We start from the raw sequence: 22,550 nt of genomic DNA, 5'->3' as shown, positions 1-22,550 counted from the left end.
TCTGCGCGATAGCTAAAGCTAACGTCTAAATTGTAATTGGGAATAGGTAATAATTAATGATGAGGAAAAAATTACAAAATCACCAGTAGATTAGTAATTCTCTTAAAAATTTATTACGTAACATAATACGATTCAGTAACGATGTTGTCATTTCACGAAAATATGAAATCGGATTCAACTATTGCGGTACGAGTCATTAAAATCATATCCTAATATCAGATATCTCATCTCAATTACTGATGTACAGGTCATTTTAAAACTGTAGCGCAAATCCCTCTTAATGTTGTCAAGGATTTCGAATAAGTTTGGCTCTATACTAGTAGTTTTTAATTTGAAGGAGCTTGTTTAGTTTGGTATTCTAAAAATAATTTCTTTTGTGCTTCATACTGCTTGAGAAGTTTCTTCTTCTGTTTACCACTAAGTTCAGTTCCTTCGTGATTATGAGTTGGAATACCCTAATAAAAATACTAAAGCGTCAGGCATCTCGAAAACTAACGCCGTAAAATTTTTAGTCTACTTTGCTTAGGCAACGTGCCCCAACGATACTATCGACTACAGTAATGTATTAAGCCACCTATGATCGTAGATAAAATTTTTGATACCTTTTCGTCAAACTGGGAATATTTATCCGACTGATTTAAAAACATTTCTTTAGGCGAAATTTTCATTTTAGATTCTTGCTGTGCCTATAATTTTAAATTTGAATACTGTCAGATATAATGCATTCAACAACGGCATATTAGAATATTAAAATGATATGATGCTGTACCTTCAGTTCCATTTGTTTTCTCTTTGCTTCTTCTTTTTTACGTTTCTTTTCTTCAATTGCCTAACATAAGTTAATTTATAAATTATTTATATAAAGATTTCCTCTTTTATTACAAGTTTGCTTGTATACGTATTAGACGTATGAGAAATTGCAAGGATAAATTCACAAATATTTCACGTTCGTTTATTAACCATTAATCTATTTTCTTTCTCTTTTAAAAGAATTGCCCTATCTACCAACTTGATTGCGGGACCATCTATACAATGAGATCCATTTGATAACTTATAAACTTAAAAAGCAAATTCAGGTGTCAAATGAATAAAAAAAGAGACCTTCTAAATCTTCTAAACGCACACCCAATTCCGGTAAAATGTCATTTCTTATATCATCACAGAGGTTTAGAAGATCCGGAACTATAACAGATGATAATATCATCCACGAATAAAGTGAGAATATGTTTGGTGAATTGATATTTGCATGACCAATAGTCTTTAATGTACATCGAATTGTATAGTATTACATACCTTTCTGTAAGCGAGCACTATCTCGAACTTTTGCTCTGAACTCAGCCAATACAGTCAAATATGGCATAATGGTATTTTCTTTGTTGATATTCTAACAAAATTTGAACTCAGTTATTACACTTACTATGGCCATCACACCAATAAATTCGTAAATTACTAAGAATAAATTGCATACTTTATTATCAGTATAACTAGGAAATCCGATTGTCGTTTCAATCTCATCCACCGTGACACCGAATATCTTTTAAAGTAATGCAAATACAGTACATATGATTACTCTAATTTAGATAGTAATTGCAGTATTTTAAAATATGTACACCGCTTACGCGTAACATTTTTACGATGTATCTTGAAATTTTCTTCAAAAGACGGGCGTTAGGCGATTGTTTTAGAGAACGTTTTGAGGCAATATAACTATTAGATTGATTGATCAGCTCCTTCAATTCCTTCATAACGTCGGGTGTATTAATTGAATCTGCTCAAAAGAAATTATAAATACTTTTTAATTTATCAGCATCTTAATCATAGATATCTACATTAATATAGAGATAAATCCCGAAGCCATTAAACTGTACTTAACATAATTTATGGTAACTTAAAATTATTACGATTGTTTACTTACCACACAGAAATCGATGGATGTTATTCTGTTTTTGGCACAATCTATTAAATTACAATTATACAGCAAAAGAAAACATTACTTTTATTAAGACATCAAAAACTTGGGTTTCGAAATATAATAGCTGTTTAATAAAACTTTAAAAACACCATTCTCGAAGTAACAACTACTGTATACCCTTTTTCAAGTTCTAATTCAGCAGAGTTCCATTTCTCTTCTTTAAGGGTTTGAGCTGAATAAACGCGGTCAATATCTTTAACATTTAAAAAGAATTCCTAGAGGAAATAATCCTAAAATGTAACCGCCAACCAGTCGAAATATTGACTTAAATCTACATAAGATGTAAACAATACTAGAAACATTTTTACCAGAAATAGTTTTTCTGTTTGCATAGTAGAAGACATCATATTTTCACTGTAATCCATGGTAGTATTCCAAGGATGAGACAAGAATGCCAATCGCAATTGACGAGCTGAGTATTTACTTAGGGCTTCCTAAGCACAGAAGTTAAGAGTTACAAAAATAACGGCATTAATTACAATAAATCGTAATTATACAGCAATCACAATTATTAGTGCAACACGATTACGTTCATGCCTTAATGGTAATAAAATTCTTCAAGGATTTTGACATTTTACAGCCTTCTATTTTTAGATGTCCGGAATGAAGGAAATATTTGGTCCATTCATCGCTATCATAATAAGCCTTTAAAAAAGTGTGTTGTCAGCAAATAGATACCTCATTAGCTGTAATACAGTAGCATTTAAATTTGCAAGCAAATGATATATTTATCAATAACTACGCATGTGAATAGTTTAAAAGAGAAATATTAAACCTATTCATGACCATCACAATATGCGTTTAAAAGGATTTTGTCAGCAAATAGATACTTCGTTCGCTGTTAATACCGTGGCATTTACATTTGCAAATAAACAGTAAATGTACGAAATAATCATGCATATGAACGCTTTACACTTATAGTATTGTAATGTGCAAACTCTATACTAGCAGTAGTTCAGCAACATGATAAGTGATAATGCCCTATAGCTAATAATCTGATTCATAACAAGTAAGAATAGCCATCCAACTTACTAAGCAATTCATAAAATCGCCCTTACCTCGACTTGAGCTATTTCATTTTCATGATGAGGAAACTTTAGGTCTACGCCACCAGAATGAATATCCAGAGACTTGCCTAATATTGCGCTTGCCATAACGGAGCATTCAATGTGCCATCCAGGTCTCCCCTTTAAAATATTTATTGAGTAATGTTTTTCAATAATTTGTAGGCATAAATTGAAAGATTCTAAGTTATTTTACTAAAATGACTACCTTTCCCCAAGGTGAGTCCCAAAAAGGTTCACCGGGCTTAGAGCATTTCCACAAAGCAAAATCATTCGGACTCCTTTTTTCGCGTAACCGATCATCCCCGATGCTTAGTTCACCTATTAAATGTGCATCCGAATTTGATAAATTGCTTAGACCACATATCAAACTATCGAGCTTGTTCGACTTATTATTATCTACATTAATCAGAAATGTTAGTTAATCTGTAAGACAAATTTAATGAAAGCAAATATACCTTCTCCTTCAGCTAAAGCATTTAAATCTCCAATAGCCTCAGGTAATAACTTTCCATAACGATGATCCGGGCTATTATTGAAGGCTACGGTGTCAAAGTATACAGAGCCATTCGATACATACCTATGCAAACAATTAAAATAAAATATTCGCTAAAGCTACTTACACATGGACATCTCTTCCTATGTCTAATGTTAAATACCCGCATGATACTCACCCATAATTTCTTTTGATAATTCCTTGTACAAATTCAATAACTTCCGGTACATACTCACTTACTCGCGTTATAGCATCAGCAGGAAGAACCTTTAGGTATGGAATGATAACTCTTTTAATACAAAGTTAAAAAAATATTATGGTAAAAAAGTGGTATTACAGAGAATATCGGATTTAGTTAAGAAATTACTGCAGCATTTATTTACATTTAGAGCTTTCATATCGTCGTTAAAATCGTTTTCCCAATGTCTAGCCAAGCGTGCAAATATTTCATGATCATTCACTGAAGTCCCAAACTGAACATGTAAATGCATAGTTAGAAACGTGCGACATACAGTAGTAACAAAAAGACATTCCATTAGTGCCAAGGCGGAGCAGAAGTAACGATTTACCTTTTTATCTAATAGCTCTGATAAAGGATCCCTTATATCTGAAAAGAATTCCTAGCGAAAATATAATTTAATAAATAATGCGTGCGAGTGTGTACCAAAAACTATGATTCTTACAGATGAGGACGATGATTTTTAAGAAAGATTTTAACAAGAAAGAAACAATATTTATTTACCTGTAGACGACTGCCAGACTTTACGTCACTTTGGCCGATGGCAGCGCTACTAAGTGATTGAATAGCGTTATCCGCTTTAATCTAAAGAGGTATTAAGGGTAAAAGGAAAGAAATTGCAACCATTTCTTTAAGGTATGTAAAGCAAAATATTACGTTTACATCATTACCAAAACTTTCAATGAGGACTGTTTTCAGTGTCATAAAGCCATAAAGATCTTACCTTGTTTTTCACAAACATTGCAAGCTTGTTTGGATCATTAGTTAGAGCAATGTTACTCTCCTTCAACTAAATTATACAATGACAAAAATTAAGGGATGAAATGTGATGAAAAAGCAGAAATGCCATACTTTCATTTTCTTCTCAGCCAGAGTAGCCAATTTTTCGTTATCTTCTGCCATGGCAAGTTGCTGTGGATCTTTCAAAATTTCAGCTTTATTCTCTAAAAGCTAGCAATAAATAGAATACGATAAGAAATTTGATTGTACGACGCATGACTAACATAGATTATAATCATCTATAGCCTAGTAACACTGGATCGATGCAAGCATTAAACCTTTTTTCCGATTTTCTCTAATTCTTTCAATTGATGACCATCCTTAGTAGTATTAATCTTATTTTGCTGAGCCTAAAAAAACAAATTAAAATATCTGAGTTCTAAAATGTATTCACTGCTACAAACATATAAAGCTAGCATAAAATTGAGGTTATTAACAAACCGTAAGTTTTTCCGTAATTGTTAACAAATCGAGATATTTCGATACATGGATCTTATCTTCCAGTAACTATTGTTATAAAGATGCACATGAGCGGGAAAAATATAGTCGATATTATTCGCAAGAAATTGATCATGTTTAGTTTTAATATTTAGATTGCATACGGTCAAGTGCACTGGATACAGCAACATCAACACACATTATATTAAATCGTCGCCGTTTCAGAAATTTTTAAGTTCAGTAAAATTAACTATGAATGTCTATAATGATAGTTACTACCATTATATATAATCAGCGATAGAAATTACAGCTCTTAACAAAATCGAAATATTTGCTAAAACGGCTATACATCTGATCAAATACCTTAACTGCTTCGTTTGCATCTTCAATAATTCTATCAATTGGATGAGAGCTACTGATATAGTTATCAATTAAATAGTTACGACGAGCCCGAAAGATGATCTAAAGGAAGACATCAAGGTAAGTAGCATCAACACATATGCAAGCCATAAGAGCAAATATTGGGTATTTTAAGCATAACTGATATGATTATTAACGTAGATGATCACCAATACTAAGGTTATCTACTTGCTAGTTTTACCTTATCGTCAATATCGGTTATGTTCATAGCATAAGATATGTTATAGTTGAAATACGAAGTTAATACGCGTCTAATAATGTCAAAGCTGACATAGGATCTATAAATGAGAAATTTTTTGAAAAGCAAAAGTAGCATATATTAATACACAAGTAATAATTATAGACAAGATACAAATAAAGAAACAAGAAAATATATAGTGGTCTTCGCTTTTGCTGTAGACTACAACCAGCAGTAGTAATCATCATAATAATCAAGTAATTATTCAAATATGTTTATGTCTACATAGGCCAAGAGTAATAAACGATTAGGCACCCGTAAACAATACAACTCTATTACTAGCACATTTGCATAACAACCTTGCATGACCCATGTGAGATGCATCATAGACAGTAGGTCCGCAATTGTACCATGATAGGCAAGATTCATTGCTAGGTACAAATGTATCCTAGAAAAAGAGGGTAGTTAAGGCGGTCATTAGTAAAATTTAATCAAGTTTGAAACTTCAAGAATAACGTTGATTACCTATCAACTATCATTTAATAAAATTTACCAAATTGTATAATTTCTACTATCAACTATTGATGTGAATAATTACTGAAGCTTTGGTAAAGTTCTATCATAATTGTTTCGCGAATTTTAGCATATTCAATTAATTTAATCATAGACTGACAATTATTGTAAGCGACCGTAAAGTACAGTGGTAGTTATTTTATTAATTTTAACATATTGAACTATTTCAACTATAGACTATTAAAATAGATAATTACTATAAGTGACCGTAAAGTATTGTAGTAATCGCTTCATAAACTTAACACACTGAATTATTTCAACTACAGGCTATTGAAATGGATATTGACGGTAAATGGCCGTAGAGTACTATAGTATTCAATCAGTCTATTAACTGTAATGAAATAAAATTACATCCTGTCGCTTTAATTTATCAACGCACGATATCCAAATTACGATCAACCTCTACAGTAATTCATACGCCATGATAGCTTATATTATACCTTTCTTCGGGTCATACTATTATATAATTTCAATTGCGCTTCTTGATTCATATTGCATCAATGTTGAACTAAAAAATAATTAAGAATAACAACTATGTTAGATACATATCATTCAGCGTCACGAATTTTAAAAGGAATCCTGCATCCTATCTCATCGAATCTCATAGAGATATTATTTCGATTCATTTATCTTCTCCTTGATGGAAAATTAACGTACACACATACGTACATAAATGAAGAATGCTTTTTCATTTGGGAAGAATCAAAGCTAAAACACTGTACTGTAAATGAACAAACGATACCATTTGCGTTGCCCTGCTATTTATTTATTTTATTCCAGTGTTCCATCCACAATGAGGTATACCATGTCACTTTATAAGTACAGCATAGAGTGGTGTACTGCCCACACCTTGATCTCACAAGTTAATGAGTTCCAATATTTTGCTTATAATTGATTGATTGCCAATGGTCGGGTTAGATGTTATTGGTTACTCCTCAAATACGATTTATCATTAACGACTTATGGTCTCGATTTAAGAAAGCATTTCAGTAATTAGGGAAATAAAAGGGATCAACCGGTATTCAACCTCCAATAAAAACGAACGTAATATCAAATGACTAATTTAGTGCACAGATGTAATATACGCTAGTTTTATTAGGTAAAAATTTAAGCTAATCCACTGAAAATAAATTCACTACATCATTTGAAGATGTCTAACAATTTATATCTCTAATATACATTACATTCGACATCAACTCGTGTTACTTTGTAATTTCTTTTTGAAAGAGAAATCCAGAATACTTTCAAAGTTTGAGCTAATGCATTGCAAAGACATTTACTACATCAATTGAAGTTGTCTACAACTTATAAACAGTATAATATATGTTACAATCACAGCAACTAGTATTACTTACTTTGTAATTTCTCTTTGAAAGAGAAACCAAGAATACATTCAATATTTAGGCTCACACAGTGTCAATAAATTCACAACATCAATTGAAGTTGTCTACCACTTCTATACTGTATAGTATACGTTATATTCAACAAGAGTATCTAATAGTATTTTGTAATTATTCTTCGAAGAGAAACGAAGGATAGTTTCATTTGGGGAAAATCAAAGCTACTATACGGTATATTATACGTTACATTCAACATCAACTTGTATTACTTATAATTACTCTTTTGAAAGAGAAACAAAGAATACTTTCAATAGGTAAAAAAAATCTAAGCTAATATACAGCAAAATTCCCTATACCATTTGAAGATATCTAACAATTTATCTTTCGATGTACGCGTCGATACGTTACATTCAACATCAATTTGTATTACTTTGTAATTTCTCTTTGAAAGAGAAACGAAGAATACTTTCAAAATCTAAAAGCTTAATAGACTGCAAACACACTCACTTCATTATTTTTCAAGTTGTCTACAATTTGTGTACATTATAATAGACGCTACATTCAATAACAACGCGTGTATTACGTTGTAATTATTCTTTGGAAGAGAAAGGAAGAATGCTTTCCTTTGGAATCCCCCCCGCCAAAATTGGAAGCTATGAGACTGAAAATAAATTTACTACACCATTCAAATTTTGCTTCGCCATTTATTGACAGTATCACATTATTAACGAACCTTTGCCACAGCCTTCAGTTGTAATTATTCTTTGAAAGAGAAAGGAAGAATACTTTCCTCTGGAGTCTCCCCCCCCCCCAAATGGAAGCTATGACACTGAAAATAAATTTACTACATGTTTCAAAATTTGCTTCGCCATTTATTGACAGTATCACATTATTAATGAACCTTTGCACACAGCCCACACGACCTGCTTGTGGATAGGCTCAACATTTCTGCTGATCGTATAACTATAATTAATTCATTGTGCATGACATGGCAGGATAATATCACTTACTCCTGTAATATATCAATCATTTGAACGACTTCTGATCTCAATTAAGAAGAATTTTCAGTCATTAGGGAAAGCAAGAGGATCAGGTGGGATTAACCCTTCAACACAAACGGATGATACCTCGAATGACTGACTGTCTCAGCGTAAACGACAGTGACACACTGTCGAATAGGTGACATTCCACATGAGCTAGCATCGCTGCCATTTCTCCATGAAAGAGAAACGAAGAATCCACTTTTACTTAGAATCAATGTAAGCTAATCCAGTGAAAATCAATCAACTCCATCATTCCATTTGTGGCTAACACTGATGACAGTATCACATCCATATTATGTTGCATCATATCTCTTAAAACTCTAGACCATCCTATCGTGCCCTGTTTGGCCTCTCGATGCAGTTGCACTTTTCTAGCCATAACAACACAATTATCAACGATTGCGTTGCTGACACATATAACATCGTCCATTTATCCACAACAGCCATTCGAATAATAAGGCTGCTTACTCTTCAAATCCAATTTATTACCGACTTACCCAGTGGAGAAAAGAAGATTTTCAGTAATTTGTTAAGTGGAAACCACACTTGGATTCAATCTTCAATGGAGGCGACTGATTCTTCCTCCGCTGACTCTACTTGGAACGATGAAACATGGCTGTCATGCGTACAGTACGGTCACGACAGTGCGTACAGTACGATGTACATGGATGTCATCATACTTGCCACTGGTCGTCAATCGTCCGTCTGATACAAGAGGGATAATTGTACGCTATACTACAGTATACTGTACTGTGGAACATTACAGCTTCATTGCAATCGATAGTGGATCATAGTCATCATACCTTCTTCACACACCACATTGCACACAGTGCATAGTGCACAGTCATCTTGCTCAGCAATACAATGGGACTGACAGACGATGAGACGAGAACAGAGTTCACAAAGAAAGTAGAGCAAAAGAGCTCTAGGGTGACCACTTGACCGGTGATGGCATGAATTAACCAGGTTATTTCATACCATAACAACTAGATAGGATTCCAAACTTTTGTACTCGCTGTATGTATACTTATAGTATGGTTATTTTTCAAACCTCTATTTTACATGACTGTCTACTAATCAGCGAGTAGCACGAGCTTACATTACAGTTTGCGTACAACGTAATTGGATAGTTTATAATTAAGTGATCGATCGATCACAAAACGAGAGGGGTAAGTGAGGAGAATAGGAATCCAAGACAGTGACTAACAGTAGCTGGGTATTTTTTTAAACCTACATTTTACATACATGACTGTCTTCTAATCTGGGAGTAGCACGAGCTTACATTACGGTTTGCGTACAATGTAATTGGATAGTTTATAATTAACCGATCGATCGATCACAAAACGAGAGGAGTAAGTGAGGAGAATAGGAATCCAAGACAGTGACTAACAGTAGCTGGGTATTTTTTAAACCTACATTTTACATACATGACTGTCTTCTAATCTGGGAGTAGCTCGAGCTTACGTTACGGTTTGCGTACAACGTAATTGGATAGTTTATAATTAAGTGATCGATCGATCACAAAACGAATAGGAATCCATGACAGCAACTTAAAGGATGCGTTCTTTGTTATAGAGCATATAGTACATAGCACAGTACAAGGGAGCTATTTCATCATACTAGCCATAATCAACACTTACTTTATTAGGACACACAATTTTATACTGTATACTATCCCACTATTCCCTCGTATAACACTACTGTACTGCGAGTATTGCCATTGCTGATATCATTACAAGGACAAATTCGCAAGGATTCATAATATACTAATGCTTAATCAGTTTGCAGTCGCAATGTATTTAGTAGTTTATGTACGATCATGATGCTACTAAGCTTACGTTTACAATCCGCGTACTCGTAATTTTTGAAGTTTTTAAAATTGAAGAAATAGCAATTGATATAAAATATGTTACAAATCGAAATTTGTAACGTGGAAAAGTTAAACTATTTCAGAAAACTGCAACTATAAGTCTACTATCAGGTTTGTCCTTCCTGATATTGACCTGTACGAATCTAAATACTGGCGATCTTCTATCGTTAGGAGAAACTAAACACCTCTAGTATATCTCAGACATAGCTGAACCCAGATATTATTGTCAAAACCAGTCAATTTATAGTTAATTTACGTAACCATTAGTTATCAGTATAACATTAAAAAACTAGACAGTTATCTATTAAAAATATGTAAAATGTCATAGATAACGGTATATCATCAAACGTAAATGAGATAAGTATTTTGTAGAAAAAGTCACTTCGCGATAAAATAGTACACTGTTTCTCCATACTAACCATCATCTGTAAGGACTTTATTAACCTTAACAGACTAAGTCACGCCATAAAGTACGTACTTCAAATTACTGTAAAGCTTTCGACACACATTATTACAGTAATTAACTCAAATCACAATGTAGAGTGGGTATGTGTTCTTATCCATAGATTCGCAATCCACAACTCAAAATTTGAGTTGATAATATAACACATACCTGGGTAGTATGTATCAGCCGTTTCGTCATACTAGCCATAATTGTAATCAACACTTACTCCACTAAGACATATGGTTCTATACTACATTCTATCAACGTATTTCCCGAATTCATAACTGACAACTGCTGTAATTAGCGGAAATCATTACACACAATCAGCTGGTTCGCGGATTCTATCATCTTTTCCTTTTTCCATATCGCTACGACAGTTATACCGTTGGAGTGATGAATAGTAAATGTAAGGGATGGACATTTAACCCACATATAAATTTTAGGATCACTGTATATCAACTTAATGTTAAAGTATTCTCTCTATACCGCTTAATACTAAGAGCGTAATTGACCCTTTTGCGAATTTTAATGATTTTAAAAACAATCAGGCCATATTCATTGATTTTGATTATCCTATTTGTATATTTGAGAATGCAATACTGCAAATAGCAGATTTCTTAGTCAAATAGCCAAAATTTCAATGATAATATAGAAATCGAATAAGCCATCCATGATTATTTTATACTTATTGTCGTTCTATAAGCTCAGTGTCTGCATATGTATAGCAAAAATATAATTTATAGCTTAAAATTGTTAGATGAATGATAAAATTATCTTTAGTCCTCAAATTTCATTTTGAGCTGATGCCCTGAATAATGTCTTCCTAATATACGTATATACAGAGTCTACGCTATAATGGTATAATAATGACCGCATTAAATTGTTACGGCCAAAACCCGAAAATTCCGGCCAATACGCGTAATGACCGGCCATTATGTTATACATATATACATATATACAATTAAAACAATAAAATATTGAATCTGCCTTAAGAATTCTCTCCTCATAATAAAATCTGAGTGGAATATAAACTTTGTAAAGTTGCTAAAAAAATAATTTGATATATGCTATATAAAATATTATTTCTAAAGAAGCCGTATTGTAATCGTAATCGTGTCTAGGACCCGTACAGAAGGTAATCATGGAATTACATCCACATGCTCATAACATTTTACAACATCTTGGACTAATTATGACGCTAGATATGAGGTAAAGAAACAACACTTCTACTATTAGAAGCTTTACTTAAAGCATAAGAATTTTTAGCTATATCAATTCTTCTCTCTTCTTGATTGCTACCTTTGATTTTATGCGAAATGGCATGTATTAAATCTCTTGAATGTTTAATCTTGTAAGCTATCAAAAATAAAGAGAAATCAGCATTTAAAATAACATACCATCGTCATTTATCCTAAATTACCTCGAAAGTTACTAGTGTGATAACTTTACGCGTGATTAGACCCAATAAACGATTACATAAAAATAAAATTAATGATATTCATACTAGTAATGCAGTATATGGATATAGCTGCTAGCATCCAAATTCAGGCGTGATTGAATAATATATTACGTGCTTTAGCCGTATCTTACACATATCCTATGTGTAATTCTATGAATTACTGATCTTTAAAACTCATTCTAGAACTATTTTTCTTTAACGGATTAAAAATGAAACTTTAAATCATATGAATATCACCTTTTAATTTTGCTATAGTATCATCATCAAAATGACGGCTATCGATCCATTCATCAAAATCTTCAATGTAATCAAAAGCGGTTAAACCTAAGCAATAATATTGAGGCCGCATCAAAATATGTACAAGAAAAGTTATGGAACGAATACATCTATAAACCGTTAGTGATAAACAGGCAAATATTTTAACTTGAGAATAGGTGATATTAAAGTGGCACAATATGTCAAGGAATTGATAGTTAAATATGCAAAGATATGATACAAAGGAGCGTGTGCAGATAGATGAATTAGGTAAATATGCCTATATGCAGTTCAGAACATAACGCTACCCTCTAAATTAAATCATACCTTGTGTATTTTTTATTCTTATATTAGCGCCGGATTTAATTAATACACTTGCACATCGGTAGTTGTTAACCTTGGTAGCGAAAAATAACGGAGAGCTATTGTCTGCATTCATTACGTTAATTTCAGCACCATGAGTAATAAGTAGCTCTAAAACATCGGGATTACCCGACAATCCCGCAGCCAAATGGATGGCTCTGAAAATTTTACAACCGTAAAATGGTATTCGATCAATTGCTATAAAATTGGAAATCTAATCTTCAACGACATAGAAGACGTATTATCATACCTATTACCCCCAGGATAATTCGGGTTAGGATTTGCCCCATTAGCTAATAAGAATTGAAAGGTGATAGCTCTATCGGAACTTTAATTTTTTTATTGGAAAGTGAAAAAAATTTTAGTAAAAAATAATCAAAGTTCATTAACCGTATGCATCTTTAATAAGAGTAAATGTTAAATATAGAACTAGAAGTAAAATATGTTTTACCTCGGAATTTGCTCAACTAAAAGCTTATGAACTAAAGTGTTTTGTTCTCCGGTTCTGAATTGCATATGATTGTCAATCAGCCTAACAAGATATAGAATCAAATCTGATAAATATAAATATCTCATAAAATCGCTAATTTAACTTTATCACTAATTTCGTAAAAAAATTTGTATTTATAGAGATATTAGTTCACGATAAGAATGATTTTAAGTCTATTATAATTTATTTTATGTGACGGAACTAAATTATTAAAACAGCTTGGATCATATTTTATATTCTGTATTTGAATACCTTCGTTTTAGTTTAAACTACAATTTATGACGACCCTAATCTTGAAAATATTTACTAAAGATTTACTTACCACTTCGCACACTTTAGAAAGTCATTAGCTATTGCCAGGTAAACTAAACTAGGAATTTTCTTTTATTGATCACGAATATAGTATATGAAGAAAAAATAATCACGTAATAGCCAATCATCAGTTGATTGCAAACGAAAGTGGATAACAGCCTAGCTAGCTTTGTACTTGATCGTACAGTCAAAAATGTAAATTACCTCATCTTCTTGCTTTAAACTCTTCTTAATAGCACCTTTAACTTTATCATATTGAAACAGTAATTGCAAAGCATCAATTCTCCCTTGCATTGCGGCACAATGAACAGGTAATAAGCCCTATAATCATCAAATATGTACCATGTAGCCTTTTAACAATTTTAATCTGCTACTAATAACACGAGAGAAGAGATTTTGATATTAAACTTAATATATTGAAATTAAAATCAAATCTCACTTTATTATTTCTAGCTGTTAATGGAGCTTCTCTATTAATCTAAATCAAAAGTATGAATTATTATCATCAGCATTTACGCTGCAGCAGTTTTTTCTTACGATATTCAAATAACTAAAATATCGAAAGTCGATTATTCAGCAAAAGATACAAACCAAGACATATAAGGTATCCATTTCAGTTCTTTTTGTTGCCGTTCCATAGCACTTCGTATGCAAAGGCGTATTGCCTTCATCATCAACAGCGTCCACATGCGCACCAAAATCTAATAGTAACTGCCAAATCAGAATTAAAGTAATTAGCTTAAACACATATGTATTTAGGATATATCACTTTATCATATACCCTATTATTCTAATATCTATGGTAGTATTTAATTATCTATATATAAGTATGTACCGTAGCAATTTCCTCATTGTGTGCTCGATGTAGAGCCGTTGCACCTTTGTAATCCAAGACATTAACATCCAAACGATTATCAAATAGCAAAAGCTGTAAAGTAAAATGTGATTTAGGAAAGCATTCTTACCATGATTGAAATTAAAGTTTTACTAAAACTGAAAGTTAATGGTAAAATATACGTATATAGGGAAAGATTCATTCCCGAAATATTTTCTCTGTACGCAATAACCTTGATAGCAGCAATGTTGCCATGGTGTGCAGCCATATGCAATAATGTACTACCATTAATAAAACGACTGCGAAGACTAGCAAATGTACTGACATTGGCTATATGATTTTTGATACTTTCTTCAATTCTTGCTGCGTTGCCATTGATAATATCAGGTACTAAAGATTTTAATTCTTCATATTTTCCTGATTAAAGACACAATGCACAATAAATCGATCATATCTATCGTTCCATCACTTAGAAATAGACTATTTATCATTTATTTATTACTAAAAACTCTTTATGAGTTATGGAATAAATTTATCATGCAACAGTAATACTGCCGAGTATTTTTAGGTTCATTCTGGCTTCTTAAACTATAGTTACCTTTCAGGTAATCTCCAAACTCTTTATTTCGAATCGTTTCGAACACTGTTTTATCGTGAAGATTTTTGGTCATGACATCTATTCCCCATTCGATTAGTAACTATCATGGAAAGAAGTAAACGTTGACAATATAATATCTACCGTAACATATTTAATGGACTCTATGAAATACTTCAATGAGTTTATAGAGTTACAAATTTATCAAGGAAAACTAATTGTGATATGAAAATTTCATAAATAGCAGAAAATACATAAATAGGAGAGCTTTAAATACTAACTTGACTAATGTCGCGATGAAGATTTTCAATAGATACAAATAGAGCCGTATTTCCATGATTATTTAAAGCATTAATATTAGCACCACATTCCAATAAGTATATAACAACATCCTAAGGAAGAAATTAATTTTTTAAAGTGTAAATTAAACAAATTCGTCTCTCATGATAGTAAAGCTTTAACATTATGTGCTATGCAGCAAAGAAGCTAAGATTAAAGCTTACAATGTATAAAAAATAGGAGATAATTTTACTAAATTTCGTGCTATACATGATTATTTTTAAGATTAATAGCTCGATTTCTACCTAAGGTAAATAGAAGATTGCAATTGAATAACTGCTAACTAAAACAAACAGTAATCCTTGATTATAACGCATTATATGTGTAGCTTTTAAATCTAAATTTCTATACTCTATCTTGAGGTATCATAAATAACTATACTCAATCAGTTACTATTACAATACAAACGTTCTCAGACTATCAACACTTGATTAAATTTTATCAATTATCGATGTTTAAAAGCTACTTTAAGAATAGGCCTATAGCAAGATTATAAATCAAGTGCTAGAAGTAAGTCACCTTATGGCCGTGTTTACAAGCTAAATGTAAAGCAGTATTCCCACTTCGTTTTTCTCTTGAGTTCACAAATGATTCGGCCTTCTTAAAGAATATGACCTGAAAATTATAAAAAAGATAGTAATTTATAAAGTATGAACTAAATATTTAAGCATATTTGATATATAAATGCTTTAATAGAGAAAGATAAATAATAAAAAGTGAGAAAGTAAAGTATCCTGACTATATATTCGGGTTTATGATTGCTATAGCAAATACTTTACCAATTTCTTGATGGTATCTAATTCACCCATTTTTGCTGCTCTGTGGTACAATCGTTCACATATTAAGGTGTTACCTGGAAAGACTTGATACACAAATTTAGTTCCAACTTTAAGCATTTTATTTCTTGATGGACTTTCAAAGTAAACCTAGATTAACAACGTAAAAAATGCCTTAACATGGTGTGACTATAAGCTGATAGTAACATGCAACGTAAGGAAATACGAACTAATTTGAGAGAATCTAAATGAAACTAGCAGAGTTTTAATCACATTATAGGATCGATAATCTCTTACTTCATAATTACTGGCATCATTAGGTGAAATCTCCACAACTTCGTAAGGATCCAAACCGAGAATAGAACGAACATCGGCTAAAGTAGTGATTAGTTTATTGCAAATAATTAATATAGATGGCTGTATTGATTTACTAATAGTTGATCAATCTACAGTATCTAGGTATCAACATAATAATATCGTCTTATTTTCTGCAGACTTTCCGGTTGTTTAATAAACTTACAATGATTTTTTCGTCGTGTAGTAAAATCATCATAAAAATGCCCTGTTATAAAGTAGTCGTTAACAAAAATGTAATAAGAATGAATCTATCAAATAGATATAAAAGCTACGGTAATTATTATTATTTAAAATAGGAGATATACGAAAAATTTAAATTATAGCAAGATATTTTGAAAAAAATGTTAGACAATAGACGAGACTATTCATCAATTTAACTTGGCAAAATAATAAGGACGTGGATAACATATAATAATTTCCTATTTGCCTATATCCTCACCTGATTTCTTATCCTTTAAAATCATTCTACGACCGTTCCAAACGGTTTCACGAGTACTACTAGAATAATATCCTGTTCCATTGGTTAATTGCTAATTGAAGATGTATATTAAAGTCGATAAATTAGAGCATGACGTATGCATATGAAAATTTGTATAAATCAAGCGAAGTAGGGATAATAGATTTATTCCTAAGAATATATTTACGTTAAATCATTCGATATTGATGATACATTAAATGATATAATATCTAAATAGATAGAATTACAGATAAGGTAAGCATCTTAAAAACTTTTTGCCTTACCAAATTGATCATCAAGGAAGCGCTCAAGTCATTTATCGTGATATTCCTGATTTCATTCAAAAAAGATACCCGTAGTTGTAATTCGGATTTACATTTTTAAGCTATCAATAGTTCTTATATAGAGTATTATACTGATTGCCATAAATAAGTAATTATTTATGAATATATTATAATTACCGATCTAATTCAATTACGTCGAAGCGATCCCTTATTTTACTTGCCACGATATGTCGAGTCTAAGGAAATATAACAATAATCATTCGTATTGCCAGAATTAAAGGAAAAAGCAATTGCAATAAACAGTACATCTGTATTCAGAAACGTAATTAAAAGTACATGAATCAAATAAGCATGAAGATTTTTTTCTGTGGTTAACTGTTTAGCTGTAGTGGTTTATATATATATTCTGCAAACTTTCAGTCTCTCACGAATCAAGCACTGGCTATTTCGATCGTTTAAATGAATAAATTATGATATGTACGTATTATGTTACGTACCTCACTCTGAACTCTTTCCACTCTCTCTTTCCACTTCTCACACATCTCTAAATCATAATTAGTTTCTATTGTGGCAATTTCTAGGAGGCAGACAAGAAATCAAGCTATATGTAACATTGCAGTAGGTTAAACTAGATTCAATTCTTCGATTCTGCTTACCTTCTTCCAATTCCCGTAAGTTACTAACAATTTGTGTTCGCCTGGATAAAAATTATTTTCCACCATGAGTTTATTCGTTACATTTACGTATTATTATTAAACATGGTATAGCAAAGTTAAAGAAATGTTTTGTTGCTTTTTGAAATTTATAGCTAATTTCACCTCTGTAGATGAGCCATTGAAGAAACAACCGCTGGAAATTGATCAAATTCTGATTTCAATTCTAAGCACTTCAAATGTAAATTTTTCTAGTGTAAAAAAATTGATAAGAATAGATTCAAAACAGTCCTTTTTGCGGTTATTTTACGTATAGCTAGGCTTTTAAGTTTTGTCTAGGGTTAAACCCTTAAAATTATTTTCTTCTATTTTAATTTCATCTTAATAACTAAACATCAAATATTACATCTGCATAACTAAGAAATGAGTACGACTTTCGCTTAACTTAATCGTGTAAATTATGAGTGAACTTTTTGCATGATATTTAGTTTAAGATATTAATACTATTTAAAACTCAATCGCGAAAAAGAGATCTAGTAATGAACTAGAACCTGAGTGGTCACTACTTAATTAATTCAAACGACTACTAACTCTTGTCTGTAGAGCTGCCATGCTTTGCCGATATTTATAACCAAGCATGAAGAATGATGCCCAAAATGCGCACAAACCCACACTATCAGCCTAAAATTATTTCAAAGAAAATTAATTTATCACAAATAATAACAAATTTAGGACTAACATATTGTGAAGACTCCTTCAGATATTACCTCTACAAGATCGCCGGAATGAATTGGATGAGAACCATCAAACATATCTCCTGCCGTTTTAATAGCTAAGTTCATAGACCACCTTTATTTACAGAAGAAAACTTAATTGTTAAGCTTTAATAAAATGACAAGCTATTTCAGAATGTAGATTGTTTTGCATAAAATTCATATGGGCTAGTCATACCTATCGTTAAGCAAAACCTCAGTTGTGAAAGTCCCGGGTACAAAAGAATTGACCAAAGCACATAGTATCCTATATATAACCAGTACATTAAGAGACACAATTTCGTTAGCGTAAGATTATGATATTTCAGCTAAATGAACGTTAATTTTACATTACCTTCCATCTGCTAACTCATTCAATGCCTACAATTATACAAGGGAAGAAAATATTATCTCTGATAATAATTCGAATATATTTCAATGCTTACTTCACTAAACTTACTTCTATTTTTAATTTTTTGCCTTCCCTTGTTAACTACGAATATTTTTAAAACAATAAATAAGTCAGTGGTTAATGATAATCAATTACCCTCAAAGTAGTTAAATTAGCTGTCAATTATCATAATTTGTGCCTATTTATCTTAATAATTCATACTGTTTCATTGCTAATTACTATTTCGATAATTTATGTTAACTTAAAATTAACCATTCGTAGCTTACTTTTAGTTGATTATTTATAAGATCAATGACACATTCTTCAGGAAACGGGTATTCGTCTCTGTTTAAATTAAGACGTAGATACAAAGCTGCACTTAGTACTTATAACAATACAACTTCTGTTAACTCTTTTAATCTTTACTTATTTTATTTAAAGCATCTTTAAGCAAAGACAGCCCACCAGAAGTGAGATTCTGCTTTATTTCGTACTTTAAGTTAATTTATGATCGGTAGCATGATCTATAGTACGTCATGAGCTAAATTTTTGCATAAAAGATTGCAATTTTTACCTGTTTCCTTTCCTTCTAGATAGTCTAAGCCTTTACAAAAGCATTCAATAATTTGAATAAAAATCAAATTCCACAGTTATCTCGATTATTCAGTTACAATAACATACAGTACAGTAAATCAAAAAGTTGATATTTATGATTTCGTACTCAATCAAGAAAAAGCTAATATTTTAAAAGTATGAGCATCGGAATTAATAAGCTTTAGACAGAAATTCATTACGGGCATACATACCTGTCGCACTCTTCATCTTTGAGATCTTTCTAGATAGGCGCAAAAAATTTAAAAGAAATCTTTTCAATTCCAGTAAGGTTTTGCTGTAATATGCTTATTTGCAAATACAATCTCCGAACTACATTTCTATAATTAAGTCTCTTATTCAACTATTTATTTTATAAATTAGTTATCAAAGGTCAGTAGGATAGTTTAAGGCTATAGATTTGTAATGTAATTGTATCAGACTAACGGGGTTGAATTCTTTAACTTCTCCTTCCGTTATGAATGCTGCAGAGCGAAATCCTTGTAGTAATGAAATTTTTCGAGCAGATTGTGGCCTCGGTGGAGGGGGTTCCGGAGGTGTCCACTATTGTTAAAAAAAATGAACTAGGCTCAATTTCTAATAACTGCTTAAAACCTTGAGGAAGTATTTGCAATTTAAGTAAGAAAATGTTTATAATGGTATAGTCCTACCGATAGTGGAGTCACCGTTAACTTTCTCGGATCATTAGAGCGTAAAAAATCCATTTGCTGCCATAGAAACCAAATGTCTTGGCTAACAATCATCCATAGCAAATCGAAAATCTAGTAAATTAATTAAATAATTATGTTTTATTTGATGTCGTGATTTGATTTAGTCATGGCAAAAAAAGAAGCTTCTGTATATTTTAAGTCAATAAAATATGAAACGATAGTTTAACTTTTACCAATTATAATTCATTTAAATTTTTTCTGCAACAAAGTAAAGTTATATATCGAATGATTTCTACCTGCTCAGCGCTCTTGCGGACAAATAAATTACAATCAACGACTGTGTCATCCGGCACAATTTCGCTATAGAATAAATATACTCGTAAATAACGCGATAGTTGCAGCTAAAAAAGCATTTATCTTCCATTCTTATTTTATACATACAAGAGAAGAAGCTCTTCCATTAGCCATTCTATTCTAGTTTCCTTTTGATACTTTGTTAGTCTACCAATAATTTTAAACATATTCATTAGATACACTGACTGTAATTCTTCTAGAGTTATCATACATATCTTGTAATATTAGTAGATTTTTACACTGAGCCATTAATTAAACTGAAAATGGACGGTAAAATTTACTATAATTCTTGAAGTCATAATTATGTCTAGCCTGTAATGAGCTGTATTAGTTCGTGACTAATTATAGTTATGATTGCCAAATTAAATTCATATATTAGATTTAAACTGTAATAACTTTAATAACTAACTCGCATACGGACCCATCTGAAAGTTCTCGTTTTCTCTAATATCATTACTTAACAATTATATTATAAAGTAGACTTAAACTTCTTGTAAATATTTCTATAATCCAATTTATGAAAGTAGCCGGATTTGATGCTTTTGGTCGTTAGTGAAATGAACTGAAATGATCTAAATTAGACTTATATATATAATGTAACAACAGCTGCTATCCATTTTCACTGATGGCTAGATAAAATTAAGAAGATCAGTATTCTATAGTAAGCCAGTTTTAAAATACTACTGTGCATACTTTTCGAAAGATTTGATTTTGCGTGGCTTACGACCAGTTAAACCTATCAAGTAATTGAATTTCAGGAATCAGTCTTTGTATATTTATGATAAAAAACAGTTATTGAAATATACAATCGAAAAAGCTGCAAAGTAAGAGCTACGATTGATGAGATTTAATTATAATTATTGCTCCAAATAATCTCTAGCACAGCTGTAATTAGTACATTACTACATACTTAATAGAAATGTGTGTAGATTAGTTCCTTTCATAAGATCAGTTAAGGCATTATTGATTTGGTGCTCATAAGGCTGTAATCGAACATTAATCCACGCCGAGAATCCATTTAAACGGCAGCGTAAAACAGACATGGCTACAACATGTACTTCCTGAAACAATTCTTTATTATCTAATTTTCAAATTATTCACGTTATGCAATGATAATGATAATAATACTCTCTGTCTCTTAAATAATATTAGTGCAATTTGGCGATATATTCTAGGATTACTACTCGTAGGGCTCTTAAAATTTATGTAACCATAAGTAAAACGCTATTCACATAACAACTATCGTAAATTCTATGATGGTAGGAAGGTTACACTTAAAGCTTACCTTATGGTGTGTTTATAGTATGGTCTTTACGTAAACCTCATAAAAATCATGAAATTTTTATGCTCATCATGAACAGATAATTTTATAAAATATAGAAGTGCAATCCTATTATGCAAACTAAATGTACTTTTTGGTTAATAAAGCTTTCGAGCTTTCTCGAATTTGGTTGTTTTAAAAGCTAACTCATCCGATGAATCAAGCGTAAGAATAATTATAAATTATATTAATATCTGATAAATGACTGTTGTAAGGTAGAAACTACCTGCGATTGAGTAAGACTCTATGTTGCCATGGAAACGGATCAGTCAATATGCGATTACTACCTGTGTCAACATAATACGATACGCATGCATAAGGTACGCTATTTTTGGTAGTGGTATGGCTGGTGTCTATGAAATACACCGTAATGCAGAATTTGAATTTATTCTAAAAGATTTGTGACTTTAAAATAAGCATAGCATGATACATGAAATT

General features: G+C 31.5%; 2 protein-coding genes across 2 annotated transcripts; both read right to left on the bottom strand.

Moving 5' to 3' along the window:
* Nucleotides 1–326: 326 nt before the first annotated feature.
* Nucleotides 327–6,650, bottom strand: TRIADDRAFT_51757 (uncharacterized protein; the record flags this gene model as incomplete). Its single annotated transcript, XM_002107805.1, has 24 exons — nt 327–455; nt 603–686; nt 770–829; nt 961–1,058; nt 1,294–1,384; nt 1,418–1,534; nt 1,620–1,768; nt 1,916–1,956; nt 2,090–2,187; nt 2,281–2,406; nt 3,031–3,159; nt 3,245–3,435; nt 3,495–3,616; nt 3,711–3,799; nt 4,102–4,152; nt 4,275–4,355; nt 4,495–4,560; nt 4,623–4,721; nt 4,829–4,900; nt 4,992–5,057; nt 5,352–5,450; nt 5,590–5,686; nt 5,946–6,034; nt 6,600–6,650. 24 exons carry the CDS (start codon nt 6,648–6,650, stop codon nt 327–329), a joined length of 2,295 nt encoding a protein of 764 aa, XP_002107841.1.
* Nucleotides 6,651–12,055: 5,405 nt separating this feature from the next.
* TRIADDRAFT_51756 (uncharacterized protein) lies at nt 12,056–21,834 on the bottom strand (the record flags this gene model as incomplete). Its single annotated transcript, XM_002107804.1, has 34 exons — nt 12,056–12,213; nt 12,554–12,640; nt 12,899–13,092; nt 13,185–13,262; nt 13,386–13,466; nt 13,747–13,805; nt 13,941–14,057; nt 14,176–14,214; nt 14,328–14,447; nt 14,572–14,664; nt 14,804–14,988; nt 15,170–15,269; nt 15,448–15,558; nt 16,025–16,120; nt 16,285–16,431; nt 16,579–16,655; nt 16,802–16,843; nt 17,078–17,168; nt 17,877–17,956; nt 18,036–18,076; nt 18,198–18,283; nt 18,624–18,713; nt 18,800–18,881; nt 18,984–19,052; nt 19,140–19,165; nt 19,245–19,277; nt 19,463–19,520; nt 19,750–19,779; nt 19,982–20,010; nt 20,214–20,330; nt 20,438–20,548; nt 20,734–20,797; nt 21,485–21,527; nt 21,702–21,834. The coding sequence occupies 34 exons, from the start codon at nt 21,832–21,834 to the stop codon at nt 12,056–12,058; spliced, it is 2,967 nt and encodes a 988-aa protein (XP_002107840.1).
* Between the last annotated feature and the right edge of the window lie 716 nt (nt 21,835–22,550).

The sequence above is a fragment of the Trichoplax adhaerens genome, genomic scaffold (assembly GCF_000150275.1).
Source record: "Trichoplax adhaerens TRIADscaffold_1 genomic scaffold, whole genome shotgun sequence".
Taxonomy (NCBI): domain Eukaryota; kingdom Metazoa; phylum Placozoa; class Uniplacotomia; order Trichoplacea; family Trichoplacidae; genus Trichoplax; species Trichoplax adhaerens.
The sequence above is the reverse complement of the archived record's forward strand: the minus strand, read 5'-3'. Positions and strand labels throughout refer to the sequence as shown.